The sequence below is a fragment of the Cricetulus griseus genome (genome assembly GCF_003668045.3).
Source record: "Cricetulus griseus strain 17A/GY chromosome 1 unlocalized genomic scaffold, alternate assembly CriGri-PICRH-1.0 chr1_0, whole genome shotgun sequence".
In the NCBI taxonomy this organism is placed as follows: Eukaryota; Metazoa; Chordata; class Mammalia; order Rodentia; family Cricetidae; genus Cricetulus; species Cricetulus griseus.
This window is the reverse complement of record NW_023276806.1, coordinates 86,984,723-87,012,415: the sequence shown is the minus strand read 5'-3', so window position 1 is coordinate 87,012,415 and position 27,693 is coordinate 86,984,723. Positions and strand designations below refer to the sequence as shown.

Sequence of the window (27,693 nt, the reverse complement as noted above, 5' to 3'; positions counted from 1 at the left end):
GAGAGAGGGTGGGAGAGAGAGAGAGGGTGAGTGGGAGGAAGAGGGAGGGACACACACACACACACACACACACACACACACACACACACACACACATATATGCAGGCGAGCACGTGCGCGTGTGCAAACAGAGTGCAAACTTTTTCCTGGTACAGTCTGCTAGGCAGCACCCTGGGTGTTCCTCTTGCGGGGCAGAAAACCGATTCCCCATGATCGGATCATTTCAGGCCTGTGTTTTGTTTGTTTTCTGGCCTTTTCTTCTTCACAAATTGATCACTCAGCTTGTGTAACACGTATTTTTCCCCAACCCTCAGTGCAGTGAATTGCCTTTTGTGCTCAGTTCCTGAGGGAGGGGACTGAGCATATCTCCCACCTGCACAGGGTCAGAGAACAAAGTGAACAAAGACATGCTTGGACCCGAAGGAGTCAGGGAGAGGGAGGGGTCTGAGCTTGTGTCTAGAATACAATCTTGACTGGTGAAATGTAGAGGGCAGAGCTAAGCTGTGGGCCCCTGAAGCTTCTGCTTCCCAGTGGGTATGGAAGGACTGAGCTAGGCGACATTATAAAAAATACTGTTGGCCTCCTGGTTTCTGCCCTTGTCTACTCACAGTACCCAGCTTATCTGGGGCTCTGAGGGAGGAGTTTCCCAGGAGGGCCTCTGCCACTCTGTGACCTCATATGACACTAACCCTCCCAAGGTAACCCTTCCCTTCCCTGGCCCTCGGTCTGGGGCAATAATTCCCACCCCACCCGACAGTTTCCTGGGCCTGATGTGAGAAGCAAACTCAACACTGTGAGGAAATGCTGAGAGAAGCCAAAGCCCTTTGTGAGTCAGAGGTGGTGTGTCCTATCTTTCCCCATAGTTAACCAGTCACCCTCCGCCCAACTACCTGGAAGCATCTGGTGACCTCGTGCTGTCCCCTAGTGGCCAAACTGCACCCAATTTATTTCTGTTGAATTTCCATTAAAGTCATAAGAAAATGTAAATTCATTGTGAAAAGAGTAATAATAACAAATAATAAAAATAACAGCACAGCAATGAGCCCAACACAGGATGAGGTCATAAAGCATGTTTGCTAATTTTCGTGGAGGAAAAAGTGCCTAAAATGCGCCAGGTGGTCTTAAACATAGGATGGGAGAGCCAGGGAGTTCGTCCTTCCCCAGCTTCCCAGCTGCTGCCTCCAGGGTAAGCCTCGGGGAACCTATCTGACATCTGGCAGTGACCACTTGCCAAGGCTTCCCCAGTGGAGTCCATATTCCCCCAAGACAAGATGAAGGAACAGGGGAGGGATCAAGGTCTGTGGCTTTCAAATCTTTTCACATCACTCAAGAATACAAAACACTTGGTGTGAATCTTTTTCTTTGTTGATACTGAGACACCACCCAGCTGAGGAGAGCTTTTCTTGTAGATCAGAACTTCATGGTCGATGGCTGCTGGGCTCTCTATGAGAGTGTCCTCAGACATGATCTCATTGACTGCTCACAGCCTCGAGGCAGGACTGTCCCGTGTGAACCTGAACAGTCACAAGCTGGGGAGAGAACAACGACCGCTCCAACCAGCTACTCCAACCCACAGTCCCTCATTCCTTTTGCTGTGTTGGGATGAGAACAGACTGTAGGGTGCCGAGGAAATCAGACAAAAAAAATTAACATTCTTTTCCTTCATACCTGTAGAAGAAATAATCTGGTCAACAGTGACCTGCTAGACTCAGGGAGTGGAATTGAAAACTCGTGCCCTCTGAGCTGCTTCACTGCTTCCTTTCCCTTCTCCTCTGCAGGGGATTTACAAGGAATCAAGCTCCCCCTCCCCTCCACTTCCTGCTACTTCTCCCTTTTCCCTTTCCTTCCTCTTCCTCCTCATTCTCTCCTTCTTTCCTTTATTGGTGTTTGGAGGCAATGGGAGAAAATAAGGTGTCGTTACATAGTTCATGTGGGCTTTGACCTTGCTGTCCTCCCACCTCAGCCTCAAGAGGCTGGGATCACAAGTGTGCACCACCATGCCTTCAACAGTCACTTCCTTATTCCCCTTGTCATTCAACTGATTCACAGGTTTGAGTAGTTTCCTGGCCTAATGACCATTATGGACACTATCCTTCATGTCCCTGCAGCTCTATGTTCTCTGTCTCGAGCAGACAGCACCATGGACTTCTAGATACCCTAACAGATCCAGGGAGAATTTGGTCAACTTGGTGCCAAGTATTGTGTGGCTTTCATATACCAGCAAGCACAGCTCAGAATAGCTTGAGAGAAACTGGCAGAGAGGAGACAGGCAGGCAGAGACCTCAGGAATGCAGGAGAGCCTCTTGACAAGCCATTGCATCCCCTATTCCAGCACTGGGTTCCAGGAAGGACTACCAAGCAACCTTCTGACATCTCAGCACAATGTTATCTACAAAGTTCACATTCAAGAACTGTGTGATCAAGTCAAGAAGGAAAAAAAATTGCCAGTTCACAATTGTTCTGGGGTGCATGTGGACCATGGGCCACATGAGCTGTACAGCCCTGAATGTGAGTCATGACAATTCCAGTCAATGCGGAGGAAGCCTTCTTCCAGGTTTTGCCTCTCTGAAAGGCATTTAGTGAGCTCATGGTTGGGTTCTTACTCAGTCCAAGGAAACATGCATTTCACAAACATCTGTGTGCTAGGCACTAGCCTCTTCACACGCACCGGTTTCACAACCCGAAGGAAAACCTTGCAAGGTGACGACAATTTGCCCTGTTGTAGGTGTCAGTACATCGAGTTCAGAGAGGTTAAGAGACTTGCACAAGATCATAAGGCTAATGAGGAAAGTGTTGATTCATGACTGATGTGAGCTCCAGAAGATGGTCCACCCTGAAAATGACAGTATGTCTGACCAAGGATAATCTGGACCCTTCTTCTTTGGGGTGAAGGAAAGCCCTGAAAGCATCTTAGGTGGGGGTGCATGCCATGATTTCACAGATAAGATTTGCAAATCAAGCCATCAGATAACTTAGCTAAGCATAGGTGTGACTGTACCCAGTTTGCCCTTTGTCCCAATTTCTCCTTCTCTCTCTTTCCTGTATGCAAAGGTCAAATCATGACCCTGTTATCGCTGCGGCTGCATTTGTCTTTCTGCCACAGATGTGTGGGCAGCTGTGGACTAGCTTACCAAGAAAAGAATGGAGAAAACCCAGGCTTTGGGGCTAAGTGAGTTTGGGTTTCAATTCTACCTCTGCCAGGCTGGAGAGATGGCTCATCAGTTAACCACACTAGATGCTCCTCAGGAAGGCCCTGCTCTTACAGGGCACTAGCATTTCATTCCCAGCACCCACATTCCAGGAGATCTAAAGCTCTCTCATGGCCTCCACAGGGACTGCAATGCATGAGGTGTAATAGACATACATGCTGGCAAAACACATAAAACGAAAAGTTTTAAATGAGGCCCATAATACTTTAAAAACCAAAATATAAATTCCAATTGTGCCAAAACTTTAACAGGGAAAAAGCTACCCAAATTGTACAATAGGGATGGAATAAATACAAGAAGTTGAGAGGAGGTAGTAAAGAGCAGGGTCAGTGGTGAATAGCAGAGTCACTGCTCTTTGTCCTATTTACAACCTCTGCAAAACATTCAGGCTCAGGGTTGGTAGTTGGCAATCTAGAGCAAGAGACACATTTTTGGAGGTCTGAAAAGGTTCAGAGAATTCTCCAAGTTCTTTTCCATACAGTGCTTTAAAACAACTTTTAAGGCTCCGGCTGTGAGTAAAACATAGCCATCCCTAGGAGATGTTTACACTGTTTAGGGAATCAGTGGGGAGTTAGGGAGGCCTTGCCATGAAGCAGGAGGATTCCAGTCTGTACACAGGCTCTTATAGACTAGCCAATGGGGTAATAATGTAACTCTCTGTAGAACTAGTCTACACATGTATCTGTGATCTCAATGCTTGCAATAGCCCAGTTTCCATGTTGCTACTGGGATAGTCATAGCCAAGGCTAAAGAGCCATCCTTCTTTCCTGCTCCTCTTCCTCCTCCTCTTCTGATGATCTTTCATTGAAATCATTTCTCTTGTACTTTGTTAACTAACCAGTCGTTCCAGTTGTTGATGTCATCTATGATGTCATGAGGGTGGCAATCATGGGCATTACAGCACATGGATTGTACTGGGCCCAGGATTTCTTAACTAGTTCAAGTAGGTATCTAGCTAAGGACCAATCAGAGCTGCACATGTCCAGCAATGTTGACAATCTCACCACAAGTTTGGTGTTCCCACTGGGTTTAATCTGTTTGTTTCTGTCTCTCAGAGGTTCCTTGGGAGTGTTGATGATGAGGGCCGAAGCAGAAGGTACCACCCAGTCTGGGTCTTTCTGCTCTGAATGGTCAGCTTCACTGTGATTCTCAGATAATCCCAGTCAATCATCTTGGCATCACCATCCTTTTGTGGAGATAGACCCAGGGGAGTCAGAGCAGATGTGCTACCAACCTTGCCAGTGATGCATCTCAGATGTATGGCTTGGGTCTAGCTGAGGCTGAACTTGGGTGGGCAATAGAGACAGCTGAAGTCTGATGACCCCCTAATTCAAGACTGCTGAGGGAAGTCACACGTTGGCCACCTCCAGTCTTAGCAGTGTCCTGTTCTTGGTGCTGACACAACTCTGGCATTTAGGAACAGAAATCTTCCTTCTAGGAGAGAGGGATTAACTGGGATCAAATGTCTAGAACTTCTGGAACCAAACAAGAGCTCGTGTCCATCCCCAGCCCTTTTCCCTTTTGAGAAGACAGTTATCCCTTCCTCTCTCCACAAAGGTCTACTTTGAATGTGTAGTCAGAGGACTTAAATCAATGAATGTCCTTTATATATGGAGGCAGCCTGAAGGCCTGGGAGTCCATATGAAGTCTCTGCCTCTCTCTCTCTCTCTCTCTCTCTCTCTCTCTCTCTCTCTCTGTGTGTGTGTGTGTGTGTGTGTGTGTGTGTGTGTGTGTGTGTGTCCCCATGTCTGTGTGTGTATAGGAGCAGTGCAGGAGTGGGAGACCTGTTGAGAGTTGGTGTAGAGAAATAGGATTGTTCTGTTCTAGGCCTAAGATAGTCCAGACCCACATCCAAGCAGTGACTGCCCCACCCCTGCCCTTGTCAAGTCTGCCCACTACCAGTGGAAAGTATTTCTTGGAAAAAAAAAAAAAATTTTGGGAAAGTCACACACAGATAGCCCAGGTCTCCAAACCATATTGGTCCAACTTAGCCATGATCTGGCATTACCAACCCAGGCAATATGGCAATGGTGATTGGGGTACCTTCATTTCTGTTTATCTAGAACATATGGACCAAGGCTGAGTATAGTCAGGCCTTGTTTTTTTTTTTTTGTAAAAACCCCACCCACTGCCTCAGTTGGCTCCCTTTTTCCTATGTACAGTTACAGCCCCTGACTCCAGGAGCAATTAATCTGGTGTCCTTGTTCTGTTTCTTCCATGAAACAAGCTGAACTGGCCTTTCTTGTTCTGAGATTGGCAGAGAAAGACCCCACTTTAATTACTGGCATTTCAAAAGGGTTCTTGCAGTGGCAAAATTGTTCCTTTGCTCTGTCAACATTTCCTTCATGCATGAATATTTATGAAGTGCTCACACAGAGAACCCAGATAAGAGGGAAGGTCTTTCTTCTGTTGGGGGAGGGACTTAGTTTGTAAACTACATTTTTTTCCTCATGCCTAAGAGTTGTTCTGTCCCTTCTCCCCAAAACAAAGCTTCAATTTTTTTTTTTTTGCAAATTAAAGAGTATTAGACTGTTGATGTGTAATATTCCTCCTCTTACCGTGATTTTCAAACAAGGATAGTTTTCTACAACTCTCAAATGACTTTCTTCACTGCACTAAAAATACTTGCATAGGTGGGGCTCATGACTTGTGGTAAATGGTGAATTCAACAGATGGTTTCTTTTTTTTTTTTTTTCCTGACCCATTTTCTACCCTTTCCTCCACCAGAGGAACAAATCTGAGCCACTGGATTATTGCCAGGAGTCAAGGGGGAACTCCAACCCTGACAGTTGTCAATGCTGGTGTGCTCCTGACACCTGGTGGTAAGAGAGCAGCAGGCTGTCTCCCAAGCTCTGTGCTCTCATGTTGGTGGGAACAGGATTGCTGGTCTGGTCTCAAGAAACAGCTTGTGGGATCCCACGTGGCCAAAAGGCCCTGGTGCTAGGTGTCATGTGATGTGTTCTTTATTGTGCAGAGGGTTTCGGGTTGTGTACTTGATTTCCACCTCCAGCTTGGGACACTGTGGATCAGATTGCTTTAACAAAGGAAGTCATTCCCCAGGTGTAAGATGGTTGTCGGGCCTTTTGAGAAAGTTCTAGCTGCAGCAGAAGCTCCCCAGTGAGGTTTCCTTCACTTCAGTATTTCCACAACTGGCCCATTGCCTTCTGTGAACACACTTCTGGGAACTGGTATCTAGGAATCTCTCACAGCCCATTGATAAGTACTTACTGTTCAGCGTATCTGGCTCAGAGAAGGGATACAAAGAGAAGCGAAGAGTTCATCTCTGGTTGGAGTTTGATTGGACAATCAGGTTAGGCACAAGACACGATTCTTGCCAGCGTAGAGCAATGGGTTTGAAATACTCAAAGAATAAGACTGTCTGCCAGTGTTTAGGAAAGGCGCTGGTGCTCCACTTGACACGTGATGACAGCGGCAGCTTTTCTCATTGCTGGTTATGACGCTGTACCTTCAAGGAAGTGATGACAGGACAGAGAACCTCCTCCTGTGTGCCAGTGTCTCTACGATCACTGTTAACTCCACAATCATAGAAGGGAAGCATTATCCTAGATAATCCACAGATGAAGAAATTCTAGCTCAGAAAATTTATGCCACACAGCCACCAAGTAGGAGCAGCAGACTTCTAATGAAGACCAGCCTCACTCTAGAGCCCACGCCCCTTCACTCCTCCACTACTCCCAGGTCCCTTCCTTTGTAAGCCATCACACCCTACAAGGTAGTAAGTCATCACACCCTATCAGGGCTTAACTTGAAATTCGATCCCCCACTACCTCCCTATGCCTTCCTTCGTAACCCAGCACACCCTACCAGATAGCTCTGGCCTTAACTAGAGAAGTTCTCAAAGCAAACATGCATCAATTGTAAGAAGCAGTGGCTAAGCATGAACACTGGTCCCCTTCAGTCTCTAAGCCCAACCCTGATAGGCTATCTCAAGACCTGAACACCTAGAGGACAGACTGGCCTCAGGGACAGACATCCGTGTGGCACTGCTGAACTAGTAGTTCCAGTTGCACTTAGCTGGTGAGCGGCATCTTCCGCTGAGCTCCAGAAGGCCTCTGATGAGAAGCCAGCAAACCCAGATTTGGAAATGGACAATTAAAACAGGACTCTAGAAAAGGCAGTAGGTTGATACGTAGCATAGTGGCTAAGTATCAGGACTATGCAACAAACTGAGTTTTAAAAATATTTTTTTTACTGTGTGTATATGGTGTGTGGGCATGAACACACGGACACAGGAGCCCTTAGAGAACATTAGATGCCCTGGGGCTGGAGAAAACCCAAGTTTGGTTCCCAGAAGCTATGTTGGTGGCTCACAACCACTATTAAACTTGGGTTTAATAGTGGCTGTCACTCACTAGCAGTGTCAAGTCACAAACTCATGGATTTCTGGTTTGCAAAGATGCACAAAAGGGGCTGGAGATGTATCTCACTGGTAGAGTGCTTGTTTAACATTCATAAGGCCTTAGGTTCAATCCCAGTGCAGTAAATAAATAATAAAATAAGGAGGGAAGGGTAAAAAGTTAAATATGAGACAGAATGTCACCAGGCACATGCTGCTTATATTAAAAGGGTTATAAATGTAAATATATTAATTAACCTAGAAGAATTTATAAAGATTAGGTAGGCATGCCTAAAAATACATTCAATTCTTTGGAAACAATTCCCTACTGTGTTCAGAATAAGGCTTTGTGGATCAGCTGATTTGAAACCTGAAGACTGTCCATCATGCTCTGCCTAACAGTGACGTCTAGTGGCAAAAGTATTTATTACAGATTTGTATTGCAACCTCAATGCTCTGTATGGGGAAAGAGGATTGCCCATATGACAGCTGATGATGTTTGGAAAGGATTATCCCAGAAAGAAGACAAATCTGCAAACAGTAGCCAGGTCCTATACATTTAGAGTGGGGTTATCATGACCTTTAAAGTCTTTTCATCCACCTTTGAGCCATTGCTGATGTTCCCAAGAGATCTAGTTACACACACAAGAGAAACACAGATGGCATGAATCTTAAAGTCATACATGTGAAAAAGGGTTTTAAAGTGTTCATCTTAACTTGATGTTGTGAAGCATGCATACTGTGCCAGACGCAGGAGTGATTTCACAAATTTAATTTGCTCCAGGGCTATGTTAAAAACAAACAAAAAGTTTAGCAGCTATGGATCAGCATGGGGTTCTTGGTGATTGTGGCTTCCTGTCTGATCTGGGGAAGGCACTGAACCCCTTGCACATTTTGCACAATGATTGATAAACTTTCACTTTTCATTAAGTCCATAAGTGAATTTGGGAATGAGTTCAGAAACAGTCGCTGCAATAACTCCAATCAGATTCAGGGCCAAGTGTGGCTTACAAAGACTCCAGGAAAGCAGGTACAGAAAAGCCACCTTTGAAACTAAAGGAAGAAAAAATGTTTGAGAGGTTTCTGGAATATCAAAATCAGGTCTACCAATAGAAAAAGCTAAATCAAGAAAAGAAAGGTAACTTGTTACAGATGCTTGCTGAGGTAAATGGCAAAAAGCAGGAATTGGAAGTGCCGACAGCAAATACACAGGATCTTAAGAAAGAATATTCCAGAAAAAAATAAGGCATTTCCACAGCTAATAAAACAAATGAAGAGTGGCTGAACTGGCTGTGGAAACCAGCAGACTTGTATATAGACCAACTTGGAATAGAAAGAATTAATGGTGATAAATTTCAGTTTACAGTTACTACTACTGACCCCTGAGCATTATGAGAACCCATTTATGTTTTCCCTGAGCCTAAACAAAACAAGAGAATATGAAGTTGGATAGGACTTATCTTGTGTGCCTAGAAGAACCTAAAGAGAAGAAAGAGGGCTGGAGAGATGGCTCAGAGGTTAAGTGCACTGACTGCTCTACCAGAGGTCCTGAGTTCAATTCCCAGTAACCACATGGAAGGTCACAACCATCTGTAAAAAGATCTGGTACCCTCTTCTTGCCTGCAGGCATGCATACAAACAGACCACTGTATACATGATAAATAAATCTTAAAAAAGAGAGAAGAACAACCATTCAATCTTTCTTGCCCCGTGTTCAGAAAACTGTTATGGCTATGGGTTATAATTAATGTATAATAGTATATAAAGTGACTTCTCATTAGGTATATTCTAAAGAATTCTTGTCTAGTCTGTAATTCTTCAGTGGTTGTATGATGTGAAGGAAGCCAGAAAAAATATGTATGTATGTATGTATGTATGTATGTATGTATGTATGTATAAATACATATAAATGAGACAGAGTTTCTCCATGTCGCCCTGGCTGCCATGGAATTCACTCTGTAGCCTAGAACTCACAGAGATCTGCCTGCCACTGCCTCCCCAGTGCTGGGATTAAAGGCATGTGCCACCACTGCCCAGCTACATAAATATTTTTGAGCTGAAGGCAGCTGTGAAGCAGTAGGACATAAAATTATAAAGGTGTCTCTACTCCCACATCTACAAGGAACAACAGAAATTAAACACAGAAAAAGCCCTCTTAGCAGCTCAGATATGACATCAGAGGGTTCTGTATGCCTTACTTCATTAATTTCCATACTCACTTTTCATAATGCCCTACCTGTGAAAGCCAAAAGTAAAACCTAATGTCCACTTTGCCACCTCTCTAAAATCCTCCTGTTCTTTAAAGATACAGTGTGAACCTAAGCTCTGGGCCACTGTTCAGAGTTCTTTTCTGCAGTTTCTCCTGAACAGTATACACTGCATGCATTAATCAACTTGCTTGGTTTCCTATGTTTAAAAAAAAATAAAGTTCATCATTAGTGGAACACAAGGACTATTTTAGGGCTAAGGTTGTAGCTCAGTGATAGAATGCTTGCCTATGTGTGTCAAGTCCTGAATTCAATTCTAGCACCACTGCCCCTCAAAGAACTGTTACAATGTATTCTATTGGCCACACTGAAATACTTATACCCACTCTACCAGATGGGGGAGGCAATTGATTAGTCAATTTGATGGGATTTAGAGTCACCATGGGAACACATCTCTGGTTATGTCTGTAAATGGCTATCTAGATGAGGAAGACGTAGGAAAATGTCCCTTAAATGTGAACAGTACCAATGCATGAGTTGGGATCCTGGACTGTATAAAGAAAGCAAACTAAACAGTTTCTCATTACTCTCTTCTTCCTGTGGACGCAATGTAACTAGCTGCCTTCTTTTTCCCCAACCTTCATGGGTATGACAGACTTGATTCCCCGGAACTATAAGCATAAACCCAATAAATCCTTAAGATATTTTTAAAGATATTTATTTTATTTGTTTGCCTGCATGTATGTGTGTATAAGGGTACCAGATCCCCTGGATCTGGAGTTACAGTTGTGAGTTGCCATGCTGGTGTTGGGAAATTGAACCCAGGGCCTCTGGAAAAGCAGCCAGTGCTCTTAACCACTGAGCCATCTCTCCAGCCCCTCCTTAAATTATTTTTGTCAAGTATTTTACTGCAGCAACATAAGGAATACAAAAGGGAAAACTCATCCTGTGGAATGCAACGGATATAGGGGATGCTGGAATTACAAAAATGTTCTTTGAGAATTTCATGTTAACCCCCACTCCTCCCAGATCCACTGCCCACTCACTCCCACCTCCCAACTTTGTCTCCTTGTTTTTTAATAACCCATGTGTCCAATTCATGCAGCCCATTTATTTGAGTATGCCATCCACTGGTGCCTAGTCCATGTAACAAGGGCCTCAACCTGAAAACTGACTCTTCCCTCCCTCAACAGCCATCCATCAATGAATGGTGCCTCTGGGAGAGGTGGGGGCTAGCAAGTCCTTCCTGCTCGGTGCTAGGATGTTGACTGGCTTAATCTTGTGCAAGTCTTTCTAAGGCAACAAAATCTGATGTTCTTGAGCATGGGTCCTGTCACATTCAGGACATACTGGTTTATAGTTCCGGCAAGTAGACAGATTTGTAAACAGTATTGTAGGGAGACACCCTAGCCCCGCCCAATAGTCCTGGGACAGGTACCAGGTGGACCCGGGACTCGCCCATAAGGGCGTGGTGAAGGGAAGCCGGGGTGACGTAAGGGAGCTTCTTAAGGGGCTGCACGTGGGGACCCTGGCCCTTTTTTGTTCTGGCTGTGCTTGCTGGGTTCTATAACTTAGCTCTGGCCTGTGTCTTGCCTTGGTGTCTTTTTGAATAAAGAGACTATAATCCTACACAGTATCATCTTAAATTTTGACCCCACAAAACTTAATGGTAAAAGGGAAATGAATGTTTTCATAAATAACACCGTCAGCACCTTAAGCAGAGACTGAAGTAAGTTTAACAGCAGCAGCTAACAGGGCAAATCACCATGGACGAAAACAATGCACTGAGCTGACCCATTCCCACTGTATTCCTACCCAAACCATGAAACTCAAATCCAATCGTAGTATCAAGTAAAACCAAGTTGGTGGATATTAAAAACAACTGGTTTTCATTGAAAGATACCAAGATCCTGAGGTGACAGGTGTGCCAAATGTTTTGATCTGGCCATTGTACACTGTTACGTATATACATATTTGTAGTTCGAATAATAAAAACCCAGAGACAGATATTGGAGTTCAAGCTGAAGATCAGAAAAGCAAAGCAGCCAACTACTAGAGTTCTTACCTCTACCAAAGCTGAGGAAATCCTATCCTCAGCGTGGCTGGAGACTGAATAGGGCATGAGACCCTGAGCTCCTGTTTTATATACCTCTTTATTGCTGGAATTAAAGGTCTGCACCACCACCACCCAGCATCTGTAGCTAATTAGTGTGCTGCTGGGATTAAAGGTGTGTACCACCACTGCCTGGCCTCTATGGCTGTGGCTAGCTTTGCATTCTGATCCTCAGGCAAGCTTTATTAAATCATAAACAATATTTATCACCACACATATTTGAGTGCTACCATCCCTCATAAGCATGTTTAATTACTGTCAATTAAATATGAAGGCAGAGCATGGTGGTAGGTGCCTGGAATCATTGGCACTTGTGAGATGGAAACTTGGCTAGCAAGTACCAGCCTGCATTACCTGAGATCTTGTCTAAAATAAAAATAATAAAAGTAGGAGCTAGAAGGTCTGTCACACATCAACATTTGAGAGACAGGATCAAGAATTTCAGGGTAGCTGTACAGCAAGACCCTATTTCTAAATAAATACGTGGCATACACCTTTAATCCCAGCACTTGGGAGGCAGAGGCAGGTAGATTTCTCAATTTGACTCCAACCTGATTTATAGAGCGAGTTCCAGGACAGCCATGACTACATGGGAAACCCTGGGGGGTGGGGGGGCACAGAGAGAGACAGAAAAACAAAACATCGAAGAACTCAGGCAAACACTATTCAAAATTACATACCAAACCAGAAAATGGGGCATTATAAGAAAAATGATTGTGGTTAGATAAGGTCAATAGACCCCAAACTTGGGTAATTATGGTGTGGATAGAAAACAGCTTTTTTTTTTTTTAATATGGAATACAGATTTAAATACTTACAGATAAAGGGACATCTCCAAAATATCAGAAAAGACAGAGGGAATGATAACATTTGGTGAATCTGAGTTAAGGTCTGCGCATTTTTAAAATATAGTCGTTGTCTAAAATGGCTTTGAAATAAAACCTTAACCAGAAATGCTGTAACATCTTATCCTCTCAGTACTTGGTAGCTGCAGTAGGACTGTGAATTCAAGGTCAGCCTGAACTACACATGAGATTTGTCTTTACAAGGGGGAATAAAAAGATAAAGAAAAAAATTCCAAATATGAATCACAAGTGTTTGGGTGTTCTCAGATTTTGGATTATATGCATATAAACATAATCATGGAGTTGGGACCTAAGTGTAAACACTAAATCCATTTCAGCTGGGCATAGAGTGGTACACAACTTGGTACTGGGGGAGACTGATAGGGTTCTGCAAGTTAGAGGTTAGACCAGTATATATAGTTCCAGGCCAGCCAGAGAACACCTACATGTCCCTGTCTCAACCCTGCCCACCTTCTCCCTCCCTACTCCGCCTCTGCTCAAGCAAACAAATTAAGTGCCTGCTTCATAGACACAACTTTTAGAAGTGGCCTGAAAGCAATTCTACAGTTCACATTCAAGTGTGAGTAGACACAAAAGGGGTGAGATTACTAAAGAAATATACTGACTGGGTCCTAACACATTACTGCTAAGTAGACCAGAGTTATGAGGCTGTTTGGATAACATCCTGTGTGCAGTTTTCCCAATAAGGGGATGAAGTAATGAACCTGTAAGGTTATATAAAGGATTAGGTAGTTAAGACACACCCACAACTCAGATTACGATGTCTTTTTCTTTAAGGCACTGGCACAGGAGACAACTTCTTTAACAGAACACAGAGAAGGCACTAAGATTGACAATAAATAAAACCATATCAAACTGAAAAGCGTCTATAAGGCAAGGGACACTGTCAATAGACAAAATGGCACCCCACCCCATACATGTATATGAGCATTAACTGGATGCAGGGGTATCAATGATAGCAACAATGACAAGAATAAAAGTGGAGGACATGAAGTTGAGATGGAGACTGGAGTGGAGGAGGGGACAGTACTAGGGAGAGTTGAAAATAATGATGCATATAGTCAAAGTACACTGTATAAATGCACAATTTCAAAGACTAAATAAAAATATTTTGACGAAAGTATATTCACATTCCTTTCTTCCGAGACTGTCTTCTATTTTTCCTAGAGGTGGGCCTATCAACCTGTCTGTAGCTGACCTTTAATAAGGTGATCTCAAGAGGATATATGTGCTCACCACCTGGTAACATTGACTCGAACCCACAGATCTGACTGCATAAGGTGGTCTTTTGACCACACCTGCCTCCTCTTACACAATACAATACATTGAAGTCTTGATGTTTAAAAATAACCCAATCCTTTGCCAATGCATCTCTAGTAACTTTTTTGTTGTTGTTTTTTCTCGAGACAGGGTTTCTCTGTGGCTTTGGAGGCTGTCCTGGAACCAGGCTGGTCTCGTGAACTCACAGAGATCTGCCTGCCTCTACCTCCCGAGTGCTGGGACTAAAGGTGTGCACCACTGCCCGGTACATCCCTAGTAACTGGATATTCATTTGTGCATGAATTGTTTCATCATGTCTTTGTAATCAATACTTTATCTCATTAATGAATTTGACAATCCTAGATTAAGCTGTACCACTGAATGTCAGGAATGCCAAACCACTTAAGACCTCCATATAGGTCTTAGCTTTATGGTGTGATTTTTCACATTACAAATAACTAAGATTTAAAATTATCTTCTGATACATTAAGCTCAAATCAGGTTTAGCATTTTAGTGGTTCAGTAGCATATCAGGCCACTCCTATTTGCTTTGCCTCTATACACAATGACCATTACATTCTGCGAGACCTTATCCCAAACACCTTTCAGAAATCAGCACAAAGCCATCTTACCACTACAATCTTGCTTCTTAGCAATTTAAATAAGATATTTGAAGCCATTTAGAAAAACAAGATTTGCATTTTATTTCCTTGTAAAAATCTTTACACATGCAGACAAACCAGTGTTAAGAAAGTATTCACCATCATTTAAACAAATAACCACTTAAATAGAACAGTGTCTGCAAGTTTTATCTGTATAAAAATAAGATACATTTTTACAGAATTCACGCTCCAGTTCTTGTAGCAATAAACAATACACAACTCTAATAAAGTACAATTGAACCTGACCATGGTTTTCAATTAGATACTGCTAGGGCATTTTAATGTGCAAAAAACCTTAACATAGTTCTTTTCCAAAGAAAATGTCCTCAGTGTTTCTAGAGACCTAGACAATTTTAATAAATCAATTCCTAATCAGTTTGCTTCATGTTTTGATTGAGTCCATACATCACACTGCACAACCACAAACCAATGATGCAGTGTCAGAGGAAGAAAGTCAACGCCTATGCCTGCCATGTCCTGAGCGACTGCCACCATGGTGCTTGCTTTTATGGGATCTCTCAAAGGAGCGAGATCTTTCACGCCTGTCTCTGTGATGTCCCCTTTCATGCCTGTGTTTCTTGGCAACATCTGAGTGATCCCGAGACTTGCTCTGAGATCGAGACCGAGATTTTTTCCTTTTATGACCATGTCTATTTGAGCTTTTTAAATCTTCTCTGGTATGTTTGGCCTTAAGGTGAGGAGAACCATGATTATGATGTCTTCGAGGGCTTTCACTGTGACTGCGGGACCTGCTTCTTGATCTTGAGCTGTATGTTCCAGATCGACTTCGCCTATTATTGTAACTTAGACAATAAAAGTTTCAAGTTTAGGTTTGGTTTCTAGTGAGAACAGATTAATAACTATTGTTCATTAGCAAGCTCAAAACAATCAGCTATGAGCAATGAAAAGCTGAACTGACAATGCTCCTCAGTCTCCCCACCCTGACCCCTTTCAACTGAAGTTTTACTTTAGACAAAACATCCTATGACTGTAGTCCAGTGAAGGGGGTCACTGATGTGTCCTAGAACTAGGTAGATGCTTTTTTTACTGAGTATCTCCCACATGATCAAAGTACCACTGAACCACCAGAAGAAAACTGCAACCCAGTTGCAAAGCTGACTGGAAGTCTTGGACTTTTCAATACATTAATGTATTAAAAATATAAAGAATGTTTTCACATAAATAGCTTTACATACATATACCCCATAGCATTTTCTTAATACTTTTCAAAAAAAATGAGGGGTAGAACAAACAAAATAATGCCTAAAATGCATCAGTGAAATGGCTCATCAGATAAAAGGGGCCTGCCATCAAGCCCAAAGACCAGGGTTTGATTTAGGACCCATATAGTATCAGTAGAGAACTGACTTTTACAAAATTTCCTGTAACTTCTGTATATAACACTTAGTCACACTTAAAAACACACAACTAAGTTCCACACACATCCAAAAGTGTGTCTCTAAATTTATTTCTCTTTACATTAAGCCTAATCCCGACAACATGCTTGTAATCCTAGCAAACAGGCTCTCTCTCTCTCTCTCTCTCTCTCTCTCTCTCTCTCTCTCTCTCTCTCCTCTCTCCCTCTCACACACACACACACACACACACACACACACACACACACACCTGCTATACCAACAAAAAACCCAAATACTTCCTCCTAGCCTAAAGCTCTCGTTCACTTTTCAAAGGTCTTAAGCCCGCTCCACCACACAGGACCCATTACTCACTGTCTTCTTGGGGTGTGTGATCTAGAGCGCGATCTGGTTCTTGACCTTGATCTACTAGCACTTCTGCTGTTCCTGCTTCTCTTGCTGTCTTTTCTTACACTTAAAGAAAATGCAGGCAGTGTTTTTTACATTGTTTTAGGATATGCACAAAGATTTAGCAATAAATACCCAAGCCCTTGAAGCACACTTACCCATTATAAGGGCTTTTCGAAGCCTGTTGTCTATCCTCGGGTTCTTTTTTGACTGTCTTCACATTAATGGAGATTGGCGATTTTTCTTCAGCTTTTACTTCTCTTGGTGAGGCTTTTAATAGACAAGGACAAAAGGGCAAGATTTAGCAGAGAACAAGTTTCCAATACAACCTAAAAGTACTCCTTCCACTTCTGACCCTTAGGCTGACTTGTCCCAAAACACCCATTAACAATTTCTTAATTGATCTCTAAGCAACTGACCAACGCCAAGTGATCTAGCAACATACACTTCTTCCTATGGTTATAGTTTATTCAATTATGATTGTAACTTACATGGTTTAGAAGCTGGAGAAAATCCACCAAGGGTTGAAAGAGCTGGAGTTCCATCGGGATTCAATCCCTTTGCTTTTAACTTGGCTTCCTGTAAGGCTACTTTTCTTTTTTCTACTTCTTTTTCCAGCAATTCATAGTTAGGCTGTTGGATGAAAATCAAGTTAGTATTCCCTTTAGATTCTTGGAAATGACATCAGCACCAAACTGAGTAACCGAAATTACCTTTTTCCTGGTATAAAGTCTAAGGGTCTCTATGCAAATTTCCTGAATCTCCTCTTCTGTGGTACCAAAAAGAAGAAACCAATGTGGCCGAGTAGGCAATGGAATCTAAATGATTAAAAAAAGAATGGTTCAAGTTTACGCTCTTCTAAGAAGTAACAAAACTCTTGGAATTCACTTTGTAAAACCCAGCACTTACCTGAAGTGCTCTAGCTGCAAGGTAGATACAAGCACATGCTATAGTCTCTGGTTGAAAGCGAACGAAGACATTGGTTCGAAGACTGTCATTCATGTAATTCCTGAAAAACATTTCAGCTATAAGCTTAGTCCATAAGCAAATCAATTCTTCTGAAGTGCACATAAAACTGGAGACTCAATCTACTTCATTCTTTTTTCTTCTCCTTATGTTCACATCTTTAAATTGTACCATGATAACAATTTCTAACCCTCCCCCCATAGCACTTGTAAACAATTCCATATTAGCATATAGATCTACCCCTAAAATCCTTTCAACATATTGTTATAAAAGGCAATGATTTTGAAGTCAATTCTGATATAATGAGTTTAAGAGTTTACCACTCCAACAATACTTCAAGCCATTAGTTACTGACCATCTCTCCTTTATCCATAATAAAAAGCAGTGTCAACCAAGTTCTTTCAAAAAAAAAAAAAATTCAATACCAGGAACAGGGGTAAAAAGGTATTTTTAGTAAGAACTCACCAAGTTACTCTTACAGTTAGAAGGGGGTAAAAAAAACTTCAAAAAAAAAAAAATCAAGGTAGAAAAGTAAACAATAAATACACATCATAATGGCCTTGTCAACATAACTTTTTGCAATTAAGCATAAACAAAAGCAATGATCTAACTAAATAAACTTCTAGTGAAACTTTCCTATGAATTTTTTTAACTAAATAAAAAACTTTGTAATTTGCTGAAAAGCCTGAGCTGGAAATTAAATGGATTATTTCTAAAATCCTTACACTCGTTAAAAACTTTAATTTTTTTTTTTTTTTTGCTGCACAGAACACATTAAAAAGTCATGCATTTTATAAAGCAATGTGGCTTTTCTAATGTTACCAGTTATCTACCAAGTCCAAGAAAGGCATGGCAGTCATAAAAAAAAAAAAAAAAAAAAAAAAACACATTCTGGAGAAGTCCAGAATTATTTAATGCTTGTTTATCAACAGTCTTATGAATCACTTATGACTAAACCACAATTTCCTTGCTTAACCTCTCTGTATCTCAAAGGCCCAACTTCAAAAACATTTAAATAACATCAACTTCTTTAAAATTAAAATGCTTCTTATCACTGCCTGCAATGGTTCTATAGCTGGAGTAACCTAAAATGGCAACAGGTATCCATTTAAAGCTACAAACTTAAGGTAGCCTCCTTTGGTAGAATGGATGCTATACACTTCAAGTAGAAATTTAATTGAACCCAATTTAAAAAAAAAAAAAAAAAAAACAGTTCATAATGGCTGGACAACAATCTATCAAAAATGAAATATTCATTTTGATAGTTACAGGTATACATTAAATACATAGGCATGATGCATAGTTACTTCTAGAAGCAAATATACAAATCCTTTTGACACCCCGACAGAACTAGAAGATGCTGCCAGATGGATATGGACCACTTCAGTGAATCTCGGATGAGAGCTTGCACTGGATTGGCTGGAGAGCAGGCTAGCCAATCAGGCCATCCTGAGGTCATGGGCTGAAGTTCAGAGGGCAGAGTTCTATGACTTACCATCATGGACTACCCTTTAATTAAAGAGTAGAAAAAAGAACAAAGTTAAATTGAGTTCTCCATTAAAAATAATTAGTCAAGCCAAGAAAACAGGAAGCAGAAATAAGCATTATTTACCTTTTGGTTAAAAAATAACAAAAACAAAATGCCCCAAAACAAACTTATTTCATTATTTTGGAAAGAAAAAAATGAAACTTACTTTATTTCTGCTTCTGTTTTCCTGACTAAAGAAGAAATGTAAAAAAGCAACTTACCAGGCAGTTTGAACCAGGGTTTGGTTACGTTCACATTCTAAGACTTGTAAATACATTACAATGATCTGAGGACAAGGAAGAAAAAAACCATTTAGTGTATTGGTGGTTCTTTCACAGCAGAGTTCAATGAATAAAGCATCTAAAGTGTTACAGTTTTAATTACTATAAAATTTCAAATATAGGCCAACATATAACACTCAGTGTTAACTGCTCAATTCTATAAAAATGTACTTATAGATGTGGTTAATAACTCTGTTTTCTAACATTCATCAAAAAAGGGCAGAATTTCTACTCTGAGTATACACAATGGCCACAGCACATTTCTAGAACACCCAGCACTGCAGTAATTAATTTCTGCAGTAAAGCTTAGCATACTAAAGTTTCTTAAATAAAAGCTACATATAACTCAATGATACAATGTTGCCTTGCATTTGGTTCCCAGGAAGACACACCAAAAGCATAACTACTTTAGTTCATGTCAAAAGTGTTTCTGGACTCAGATTATCATCACTTTATGATATTAGAAAAATATAACTTAAAGATACCAGCCAGTGTCACCCAGTTAAAAGCAGGGCTAGCTATCTCCAATAGTTGAATTTTTCCAACTACTGTTCAGAAGGGTAATATGAAAGCCAAAAGAGAAAGCTTTTTATTAATGGTTTACAGTGAGCAGCAACCATTTTCAACACTTTAACGTGCCAGTTTCTACACAATTCATTCCTTACATGAGGAAGTCACCACATGATCTTGTTAGGTAGAAAAACAAGAATTTAACCACAAATATTCACAATCACACAATGACAAATAATAAAGCCTGTTTTGAGTCCTATTTTACTGACAAACATCAACATCCAAAACAAAGCTTTTGAAAACTCTCCACACAAACAAGTAAAAATTTTAGGAAAAGCCCTAATACTTACGAAATGTAATTTCTGCATTCTATTACTCACCTTATGGGGATGCTTGACATGAACACAAAATCCCAACTCCTTTAGCACCCTTCTTTCTGCCTTGATAACTTGATTTTTGGTGTTAATGTAGTTCTGATCAAGGATCAGAGGGCTTGGAGTCCTATAGTTTGTAAGAAATAAAATCAAAACTGTTTTGCACATCCAAAACCTTTTATTTGTGGCATCTCCATTTTCCCTTCCAACCAACTATTGGCAACAGAAACCAGCTTTTTAAACTCCTGCTAACAAGTTAAAGCATTAATCTTATGCTGTCCAAGTTATTGCTAATTATATGCAACTAGACAAAGCTCCTAAAACTAACACAATTTAAAAAAGTACTTACATATTCTTAGGTCTGACTTCCTCTTCGACTTACGCACTTAACTTCAGTAATACACATTACTGGCAATCAGCCTCCCAAAAACTTCCCAATGACAACAACCAATGTGATCCCATTTACTATAAAGTTCTAATATGAACAAAAATTTAAAAAATTTGAGTAAATCCTTTGCTAAATTTACAGTCAAATTGGGGTGGGGGGAGAGAGTTAATTCTGTTTTCTCTTTTTCAAAAACACCCCAAATATACAAAGTATTTGTTTGCTTAATTAGCCACCCACCCCTGGCCAAAAGAGAAAACAAAAAACAAAAAAAAATCCAAATTAGCTCAATTGTCAAATGATATATATATATATATATATACATATATATATATATATATATTTTAAATGGTGTGTGTTAAGAGTAAATTGGGTTAACTCCATCAATGTAGCTCCTCTGAGATGTAAGGTCACAGAGAGGGAACTGAAACCAGACCACATTTTGAGCAGGATTTCCCCAAAGGTGCTTTTCTTTTCATGAGAGTTTAGAAAGGACACTTAGCCAACTCATATAAAAAGTCATCTCACGTACATCATGTAAGTTTGTTTCTTTTTTAAAAAATACAATCTTGCTATGGAGTTCATCCTGCTCCCACCCATTGGAGCTGGTCATGTTAGAGGTAAGTGCAATGTGGCTTCTCTTTACCATGCTTTTTGATACATTCTTACCTCTAACTAGCAAGATGTACCCATTTCTCTTAAGGACTACACAATTAATAAATGGGTAAAATAACATCTAAATGCTTTCTCAAATACTCAATTCATTTTCAATCAAGTTGCAAGTTTTACGTTCTAGACAGAATACACTGCCTGAATACATCAATATACAACCTGCTCAAAAACAGTCTATTTAAGCATAACCACTTAAAGGTAATAAAACAATCTAATTTGTAATGTTGAGCCAGGAGTAGTAGCTCACACTCATTAAGCCCAGCACTATACAGGGGTAGGAGCAGAGGAATGTGGAGATAGACTTCAAGGACTTCCTCCACTACCATCAGGTGTGTTGAGGATAGCAGACTATCAGAGTTTAAAAAAAAAAAAAGGTATTTTATATTTTCCTTATTTTCACTTAAAAAGCAAAATAGTTACTGTTATTCTGTAACTTTGTGTTAAACCACGAATAGTTGCGAATAGTTGGCAGAAGTAACATCATCACGAACAGTTTCAAAGTGATGAAAAACTGTTTCAAGTTCATTTGCTACTACATCTTCAAAGTCTGAGAAATTTTAAGGCAATTAAGTGGGAGAATGGCCAGTTTTGAATCAGTTTTATCAGGACAAATAGCTGCAAACTGCACTTTAGGAAAAAAGTCAAATTTAACTCAAATGGGAACTAATGTATGTATGAAAACATACTCCAAAGTGACACTATGTAAGGGTTTATGATTTTGACGTTTTATATGCACTTTTTTTTTTTTTGAGATAAGGTTTCTCTGTGGCTTTGGAGGCTGTCCTGGAACTAGCTCTTGTAGACCAGGCTGGTCTCGAATTGCCAGAGACTGGCCTGCCTTTGCCTCCCAAGTGCTGGGATTAAAGGTGTGCACCACCACTACTCTGCACGTTACAAGAAATTTTGAAGACAATTCCACTACAGACTGATTAGAAGGTTTTGTCCTTCAACTGGTATTAGGAGCCAAAGAGGCTCCAGTTTTTATCTGTACACAGCTTAGCTCTTAACCCCTGAAATCCAGACAGCAAACAGCACTGTTAAAATCCCTATACAAATAGTTCACAAAAGCCAAGTTCTGTCTCACTTTTCTTCATGCATTAAAGTTTATACTATATCTTAATAAGAAAACTGCTTTATAGTTATTTTTAAATGGCAATAAATTTGTGATTAAGCAGGCGAACAACTTTTTTCAATTGTGGCTACCACCTGGTGTTGAATTTAAGGATTTATCACTAATTCTGCTTAAACAAGTATCTGAGATTTACTACTTTGAAATAAGCACATCAGAATTCCAAAGAACATGTAAAAGCATAGGCTTTGTTTAATCCCAGGAGTGAAGTGGTTAAGGAACAAACAAGAGTCATAAATTTCAGGCCACCCCAAACTACCACAGTGAGATCTTGAATCTTAAATTCCATGTCTCACCATTTTAAATATAGACCAAGGAAGTAAATCCATTACCTTCTACAACTCAACCATCTAAGTTTCTTGTTCAGTCTTGCCACTACCAATTTTCCAAGTCAGCTTTGTAAATGCATCTTTTATCTTCCTTTTGTTTAGAATTGATTTACTTCATAAAACAAGGCAAGTTCAATGAGTACAAAATTAACAACTACCTTAACAGAGCTTTATACCATGACAAAACAGCAAGCAAAGATTCTGAAAAAGCATTTAAGCAAAAAGCTTTTTATATTAACAAAGTAACCAATCAGAAGTATTTTTAGAAATACATTTTAAGTAGAATCAAGGCCTGGTATTATTTCCTCCCAATCAACTAAACATCCTTGATCAACACTAGATGAAGAGGGAACACTTAAAGCTGGGGGCATTAAGTCTCAACTATTCAGAACTCAGGAATATCTATCAACATCACTCCCAACAACCAAACTCCACCTCTGAAGGTTCTTTATTACCAGACTTTACTCATTAACCTATTTGAAACAAAATTTCAATCTTTAGGACATCTTGGTCTTTGTTTATTAGAAGTTTATGTGATAGCTACTTTCTATAGTATGACTGAAACACAGCACATGAATGACAAAAAGTTAGAACTAGGGGGTTCAAGAATAGTTAGCTTTCCTCAAGTGTTATAAGGACTGACACTATGGAAGTAGTAAAAGGAATATACTATCCACCAGATGGGTAATTGAAACACACGGAGACAAGATTCCTACTCAACACAGAAAAATTTCTAATGCTTATTTTGAAACATTCCTTAAATGTCAAAACTTAAGCTACCCCAGAACCAAAGAAATAAACTACAGATGGTTAGATAAAATGTCAACACTGATGAGAACCTTCCAATTCTTACTTTTATACGTTGAAAATAGCAAACAGTCACCAATAAAAGTAGTTAAAACTTTACAAACTTATCCTGTAACACAAACCTTAAAGACATGAACACAGACTTCTTTAAAGAAAAACTCTTAATCTTAACATGCTGGGAATGTTACATATCAGCAAATTTTATCTATAAACTACTGGTATGAATAGCTTTTCCTTTCCTTTAAATTCAGCTATTGTGAAGATCAAACTATAAAAAAAAAAAAAAAATCCATGGAGGCGGGGGCTGGGCACACGCAAGTCAAATATTGAGGACTGGACATTGGTATTTACTGTTCATGTAGCCATAACTAAAAACAGAGTCTTGAAGGCTACATTAATGTGCCCGATGTAGCTGTTAAGACCATAGAGTAACCTAGTTAGCATTCACAAATTGTACTAAAATTCTCAAAACAAAGTAGAGTATAACATTTATCAATACTTTCTACTGATACCCTATGCAAAGAACACAAAACACATTACACTAAGCTATAGTTTTAATAACTTGGACAGCAAAGAAAAAAGCTTATAACAAGAAACAGGAGTTTTTTGTTTGTTTGTTTTTTTCTCTAAATGGTTCACCAGTGGCCAACCTGTTAGTCCCCGATTCCAGTGACCTATTCTCAGAACACTGGCTTCTCCTTGGGGATTTTCGATACTTCACTCACTGTTGCCATGACGACAGCTTCATCTCTATGTACCACTCCACATCACCCAGGCTTTGGTAAATGTAGCTGGTCGCTGTATAGTCGGTTGCAAGGGAAAAAAGAGTTGAAGTTAATAACATATACAAGTCACATGTTTGAGTAAACTTGTAATATGCATAGAAACACTTATATCCTGCTTTTAAAAGGGGGGGCTTCCATGCAATTAACTTCTTTAAGAATTTCATGCTATAATCAACTTGTAACATTACAAAAGCAATTTCTCTTTAATGATGACCAAAAATGCAGTTATAGCCAACACAAGTCAGTCAGATTGAATTATTTTGAATTCTGAAGGTTTATAGCTAAGATGATCCTATTCTGACACCAAGGAAGGAGGAAAGTTAAGTCCCATAGGAAAATGCCAAGATGTGATTATAGTTGGCCCAATGACTCATATACTAGAAAATGTCCTTTTCAGAGTCCTTTAAAGAATTCTTTATTTTGAGTGTTTCATTAAAAAAACACCATGAAAAAACTCAGCCACATATCTAAATACAAATACAAGCTCAGAACATACTAAACACCAGTTGGAAATCTCCCCCTTCCTCTACTTTCTTCACGAAACACTTTCAAACAAAAGAAATTATATCTGGGAACACACTGAGAAAAGATGAGGCTGAAAAGTTATGGAGAAAAAAAGCTATTAAAAAATCAGCGCAGCAATTTTTGACGACTAAACTCACTTTAGTATCTGTCTATCTAGTTACTACCTTCACTGCCACCAACTTATAGATTCCACCAATAAAGACTATGTATGATACTCACTTGGACTAAGCAACATCCAGCTCCCAAAACAATTTGTCTTTTCATAGCTAACTCCTTTGAAACTCATCACAATTCCTCAGAAACTAATCTACACCATGAATATCCATCATCGTGTCCTAGAATCACCTGTAGAACAGGGTCCTGCAACAAACTTTGGTACTGCCATAAAGGCATAGATAGATAGGCCCACATAGTTACCAGATTATCACTACACTTCAAAGATACCGTTTCAGACTGGATTTTCTTACAAGATCAAGTAAACAGCCCTACCTGAAGGCAACTCAATCAATTGGTTATTTTTCTAACCCACTCACTGAGACTGTATCTGACCAAAACAGAATACCTGTTCAATCCCTTTGACTTCAAACTTCAAACTTTATCATCCTCCAGTCCTTTCAGATCCGGTATTATTCGATATATCGTAGTTCAATGTTGAGAAGTACTCTAACAAAAGCCAACCTCAAATGATGAAGAAACTGGGACTCCAAGCAGAATAACAACCTACACAGAACTTGGCCACAATATTAACTTGAACTACAGCACTTTCACATCCAGCCTTCGGTTTTCCAGAGAAGGGAGGGGAAAAATAACTTACAGAATACACTCCCACTTGAGCCAACCGTACTCCCTTTCTTGTCTAAGCCAAGGGACTGGCTTCACAGCACTGCTAGGATTGTCCACAAATGCAACTGCCTCTACAGTTAGATAGCTGGTTAATTGAGGGTTTTCTGAAAGTTTAAGTTTCAGTGTTTCTATGTGAATTTCAACACCTAATGTCAGTTTTCTTTTGCATCCATACTGACTCGAGAAAAAAAAAGATGTTTTGACTTGATGATTGGTGTACAACAGCAGTAAGTAGCAAGAAATAATATGTTCAATAGGCCAATCTTACCTTTTTCCTCTTAACTGGCGAAGGTGGTGGAATACATTAATCACATCTCTTATTCTTCTTGGTGCTTCTTCAATTTTTGATGCAAGATTAATACAGGCCATGGCAACAATCTGAAAGAACCCAGGAGGGGACAAAACTTATAACAAAAGTCAAACTGGAAACAACCCGGCCCAAAGTCTAACAAACTTATTATATATGTGTATATTTGGTTTTTCGATACAGGGTTTCTCTATGTAGCTTTGTAGACCAGGCTGGCCTCAAACTCCCAGATATTCGCCTGCCTCAGCCTCCCAAGTGCTGGGATTAAAGGCGTGGGTCACCACTGCTAGGCTTTAACGAACTTATTTTTAAAGAGAAACTATCTCTATAGGGTACAACGGGTCTTTTGGCGCGAGATGAAACCAAGGGCGACATTTTTAGAGCACGGGGCTTACCAGCTATATATGTTTTTATTACTCAACTGCTCTAATTTTGGACCCGAATCAAGCCAAGAGTTGTGCCTGGAAATGCAGCTCTTGATAACAGAGCACGTGGGCTCAGGATCCATTTTCTAGTTCTTGAAACACGTTCTAAGGGCCCCGTTTCCTTATGGGTAGGAACTAGGTACAAAGGCCTAGGCTAACCACTCCCTTTCTGGAAAAGCTGGTTACTACCCCTTCCTTCCCGCTTCCGGATGAAGCAATCCCTTTCTCGCCCGCCTCCGCCGACTTACCTCGAAACTGTGTTTGACGAAAGACTTGGAGTAGAAAAACCGATGGAACAACACCTGCCCCGTTGCCATCGCCACCTGCAGACAAGAGAGGAGAACGGAAGCGCCGGGGTCAGGCGGGCCCGCACCAGGCGCCGCCGCCATTTTGTGCGGCCGCTCTCTTCCCTTGCCGGCCCTGCCTCTCCCGCCCTCCCTTCCCCGCGCGCCGCCCGAGCTCCCGCCGCCGCCCGGCTCAGGCTCCCGAGAGAGCCGGCCTCGGAGGAGATGGCGGTCACCACCCGGGCCTCTCACCTGAGGCAACCGGAGGAGAATGCCGGCGGCCTGGATGAGCTCGCAGCCCAAGATGCGCAGGTCCGTCTCGCTGGGCAGGTCGAGGCCGTCCTGCATGGACGGGGTAGGCGAGAGCCTCTCCTCCGGAATCAGAGAGTGGTCGATGGTTAGCGACACCTCCGAGTACAGGCGGTCGCCGATCAAGATCCCTCCGGTCGTAGTCGTCGTCGTGGTCGTCGTGCCCGAGCTGGAGCCGCCCGCGCTCGGGGCGGCGGACGAAGCGGAGGCGGCGGCAGCGGTCGAGGTCGGGTGAGGCCCGGACGCCATAGTTCCCAGCGAGCTGCACGCACGGCCGACGCAGCCGGAACCCAAAGCGAGACTAACCAGCGTCCTCGGCGCGACGGATACTCCCGTGACTGCCGGCTTCCAGGCCGCTGCACGCAGTGTGCGCTTCCGCCCTGACGTAACCACGCCCCGCCCCGCCCCACCCGGCCCCACCCGGCCACGGCGCGCGCCAACTAGTTCCTCCAGGCTGCGGCCGGGAGGAGATGGGCGTGGAGGTCCGCAGGCGGCTCCAGGCTACGGGTTTGGTAATCTCTTTAGGCACCCGATAATCTGCAGTGTTGCCTGGTGGGTCGGCTCCGTAGACCCCTGCGCGCCCTGCGCCCTGCGCCCGGCCGGCGGCGTCAGCGGTGTGTAAAATGACTCTGAACTGGGCGGCTCGACAGTTTCAGAAATAAGGGAGGTGAAGCGCGCCGGGTTCCGGGAAGCGCCGAGCGCGCGTGGGTGTCGGGGTGTAGCCGTGGAAACGTGTGCTGGCCCTGACCTCACCTCGCCGGGTTTGTAGTAATCTGGAAAATCCCTGGCTCCAAAAA

The 27,693-nt window shown here is 41.5% G+C and overlaps 1 protein-coding gene and 1 pseudogene across 3 annotated transcripts; one reads left to right on the top strand and one right to left on the bottom strand.

The window, feature by feature from the left end:
* The first annotated feature begins 8,467 nt into the window (after positions 1 to 8,467).
* On the top strand, positions 8,468 to 9,019 carry LOC100758435 (annotated as a pseudogene).
* A 5,672-nt stretch (positions 9,020 to 14,691) lies between these two features.
* Positions 14,692 to 27,264, bottom strand: Ccnl1 (cyclin L1). Of its 3 annotated transcripts, XM_027391741.2 has the most exons (11): positions 26,840 to 27,244; positions 26,552 to 26,626; positions 25,840 to 25,949; positions 20,103 to 20,223; positions 19,153 to 19,217; positions 17,347 to 17,446; positions 17,151 to 17,255; positions 16,929 to 17,070; positions 16,596 to 16,707; positions 16,405 to 16,503; positions 14,692 to 15,477 (listed from the first exon to the last, which is right to left on the bottom strand). In XM_027391741.2, the coding sequence occupies exons 1-11, from the start codon at positions 27,143 to 27,145 to the stop codon at positions 15,129 to 15,131; spliced, it is 1,584 nt and encodes a 527-aa protein (XP_027247542.1). In that variant the 5' UTR covers positions 27,146 to 27,244; the 3' UTR covers positions 14,692 to 15,128. The 3 variants fall into 3 exon arrangements, 2 of the variants coding, with proteins under 2 accessions (XP_027247542.1, XP_027247543.1); XM_027391742.1 differs by lacking the exons at positions 26,552 to 26,626; positions 26,840 to 27,244 and adding an exon at positions 24,144 to 24,216; XR_004771727.1 differs by lacking the exons at positions 14,692 to 15,477; positions 16,405 to 16,503; positions 16,596 to 16,707; positions 16,929 to 17,070 and adding an exon at positions 18,899 to 18,912 and having other exon boundaries at positions 17,223 to 17,255; positions 26,840 to 27,264.
* Between the last annotated feature and the right edge of the window lie 429 nt (positions 27,265 to 27,693).

Excerpts from the sequence above, each read along its gene's own strand:
- Ccnl1 (XM_027391741.2), bottom strand. The coding sequence starts at position 27,145 with ATGGCGTCCGGGCCTCACCCGACCTCGACCGCTGCCGCCGCCTCCGCT. Across the intron at positions 26,627-26,839 it reads TTCTCCTCCGGTTGCCTCAG|GTGGCGATGGCAACGGGGCA; the intron begins GTGAGAGGCCCG and ends TCTTGTCTGCAG. Across the intron at positions 16,708-16,928 it reads TTCTCCAGCTTCTAAACCAT|CCTCACCAAGAGAAGTAAAA; the intron begins GTAAGTTACAAT and ends GTCTATTAAAAG.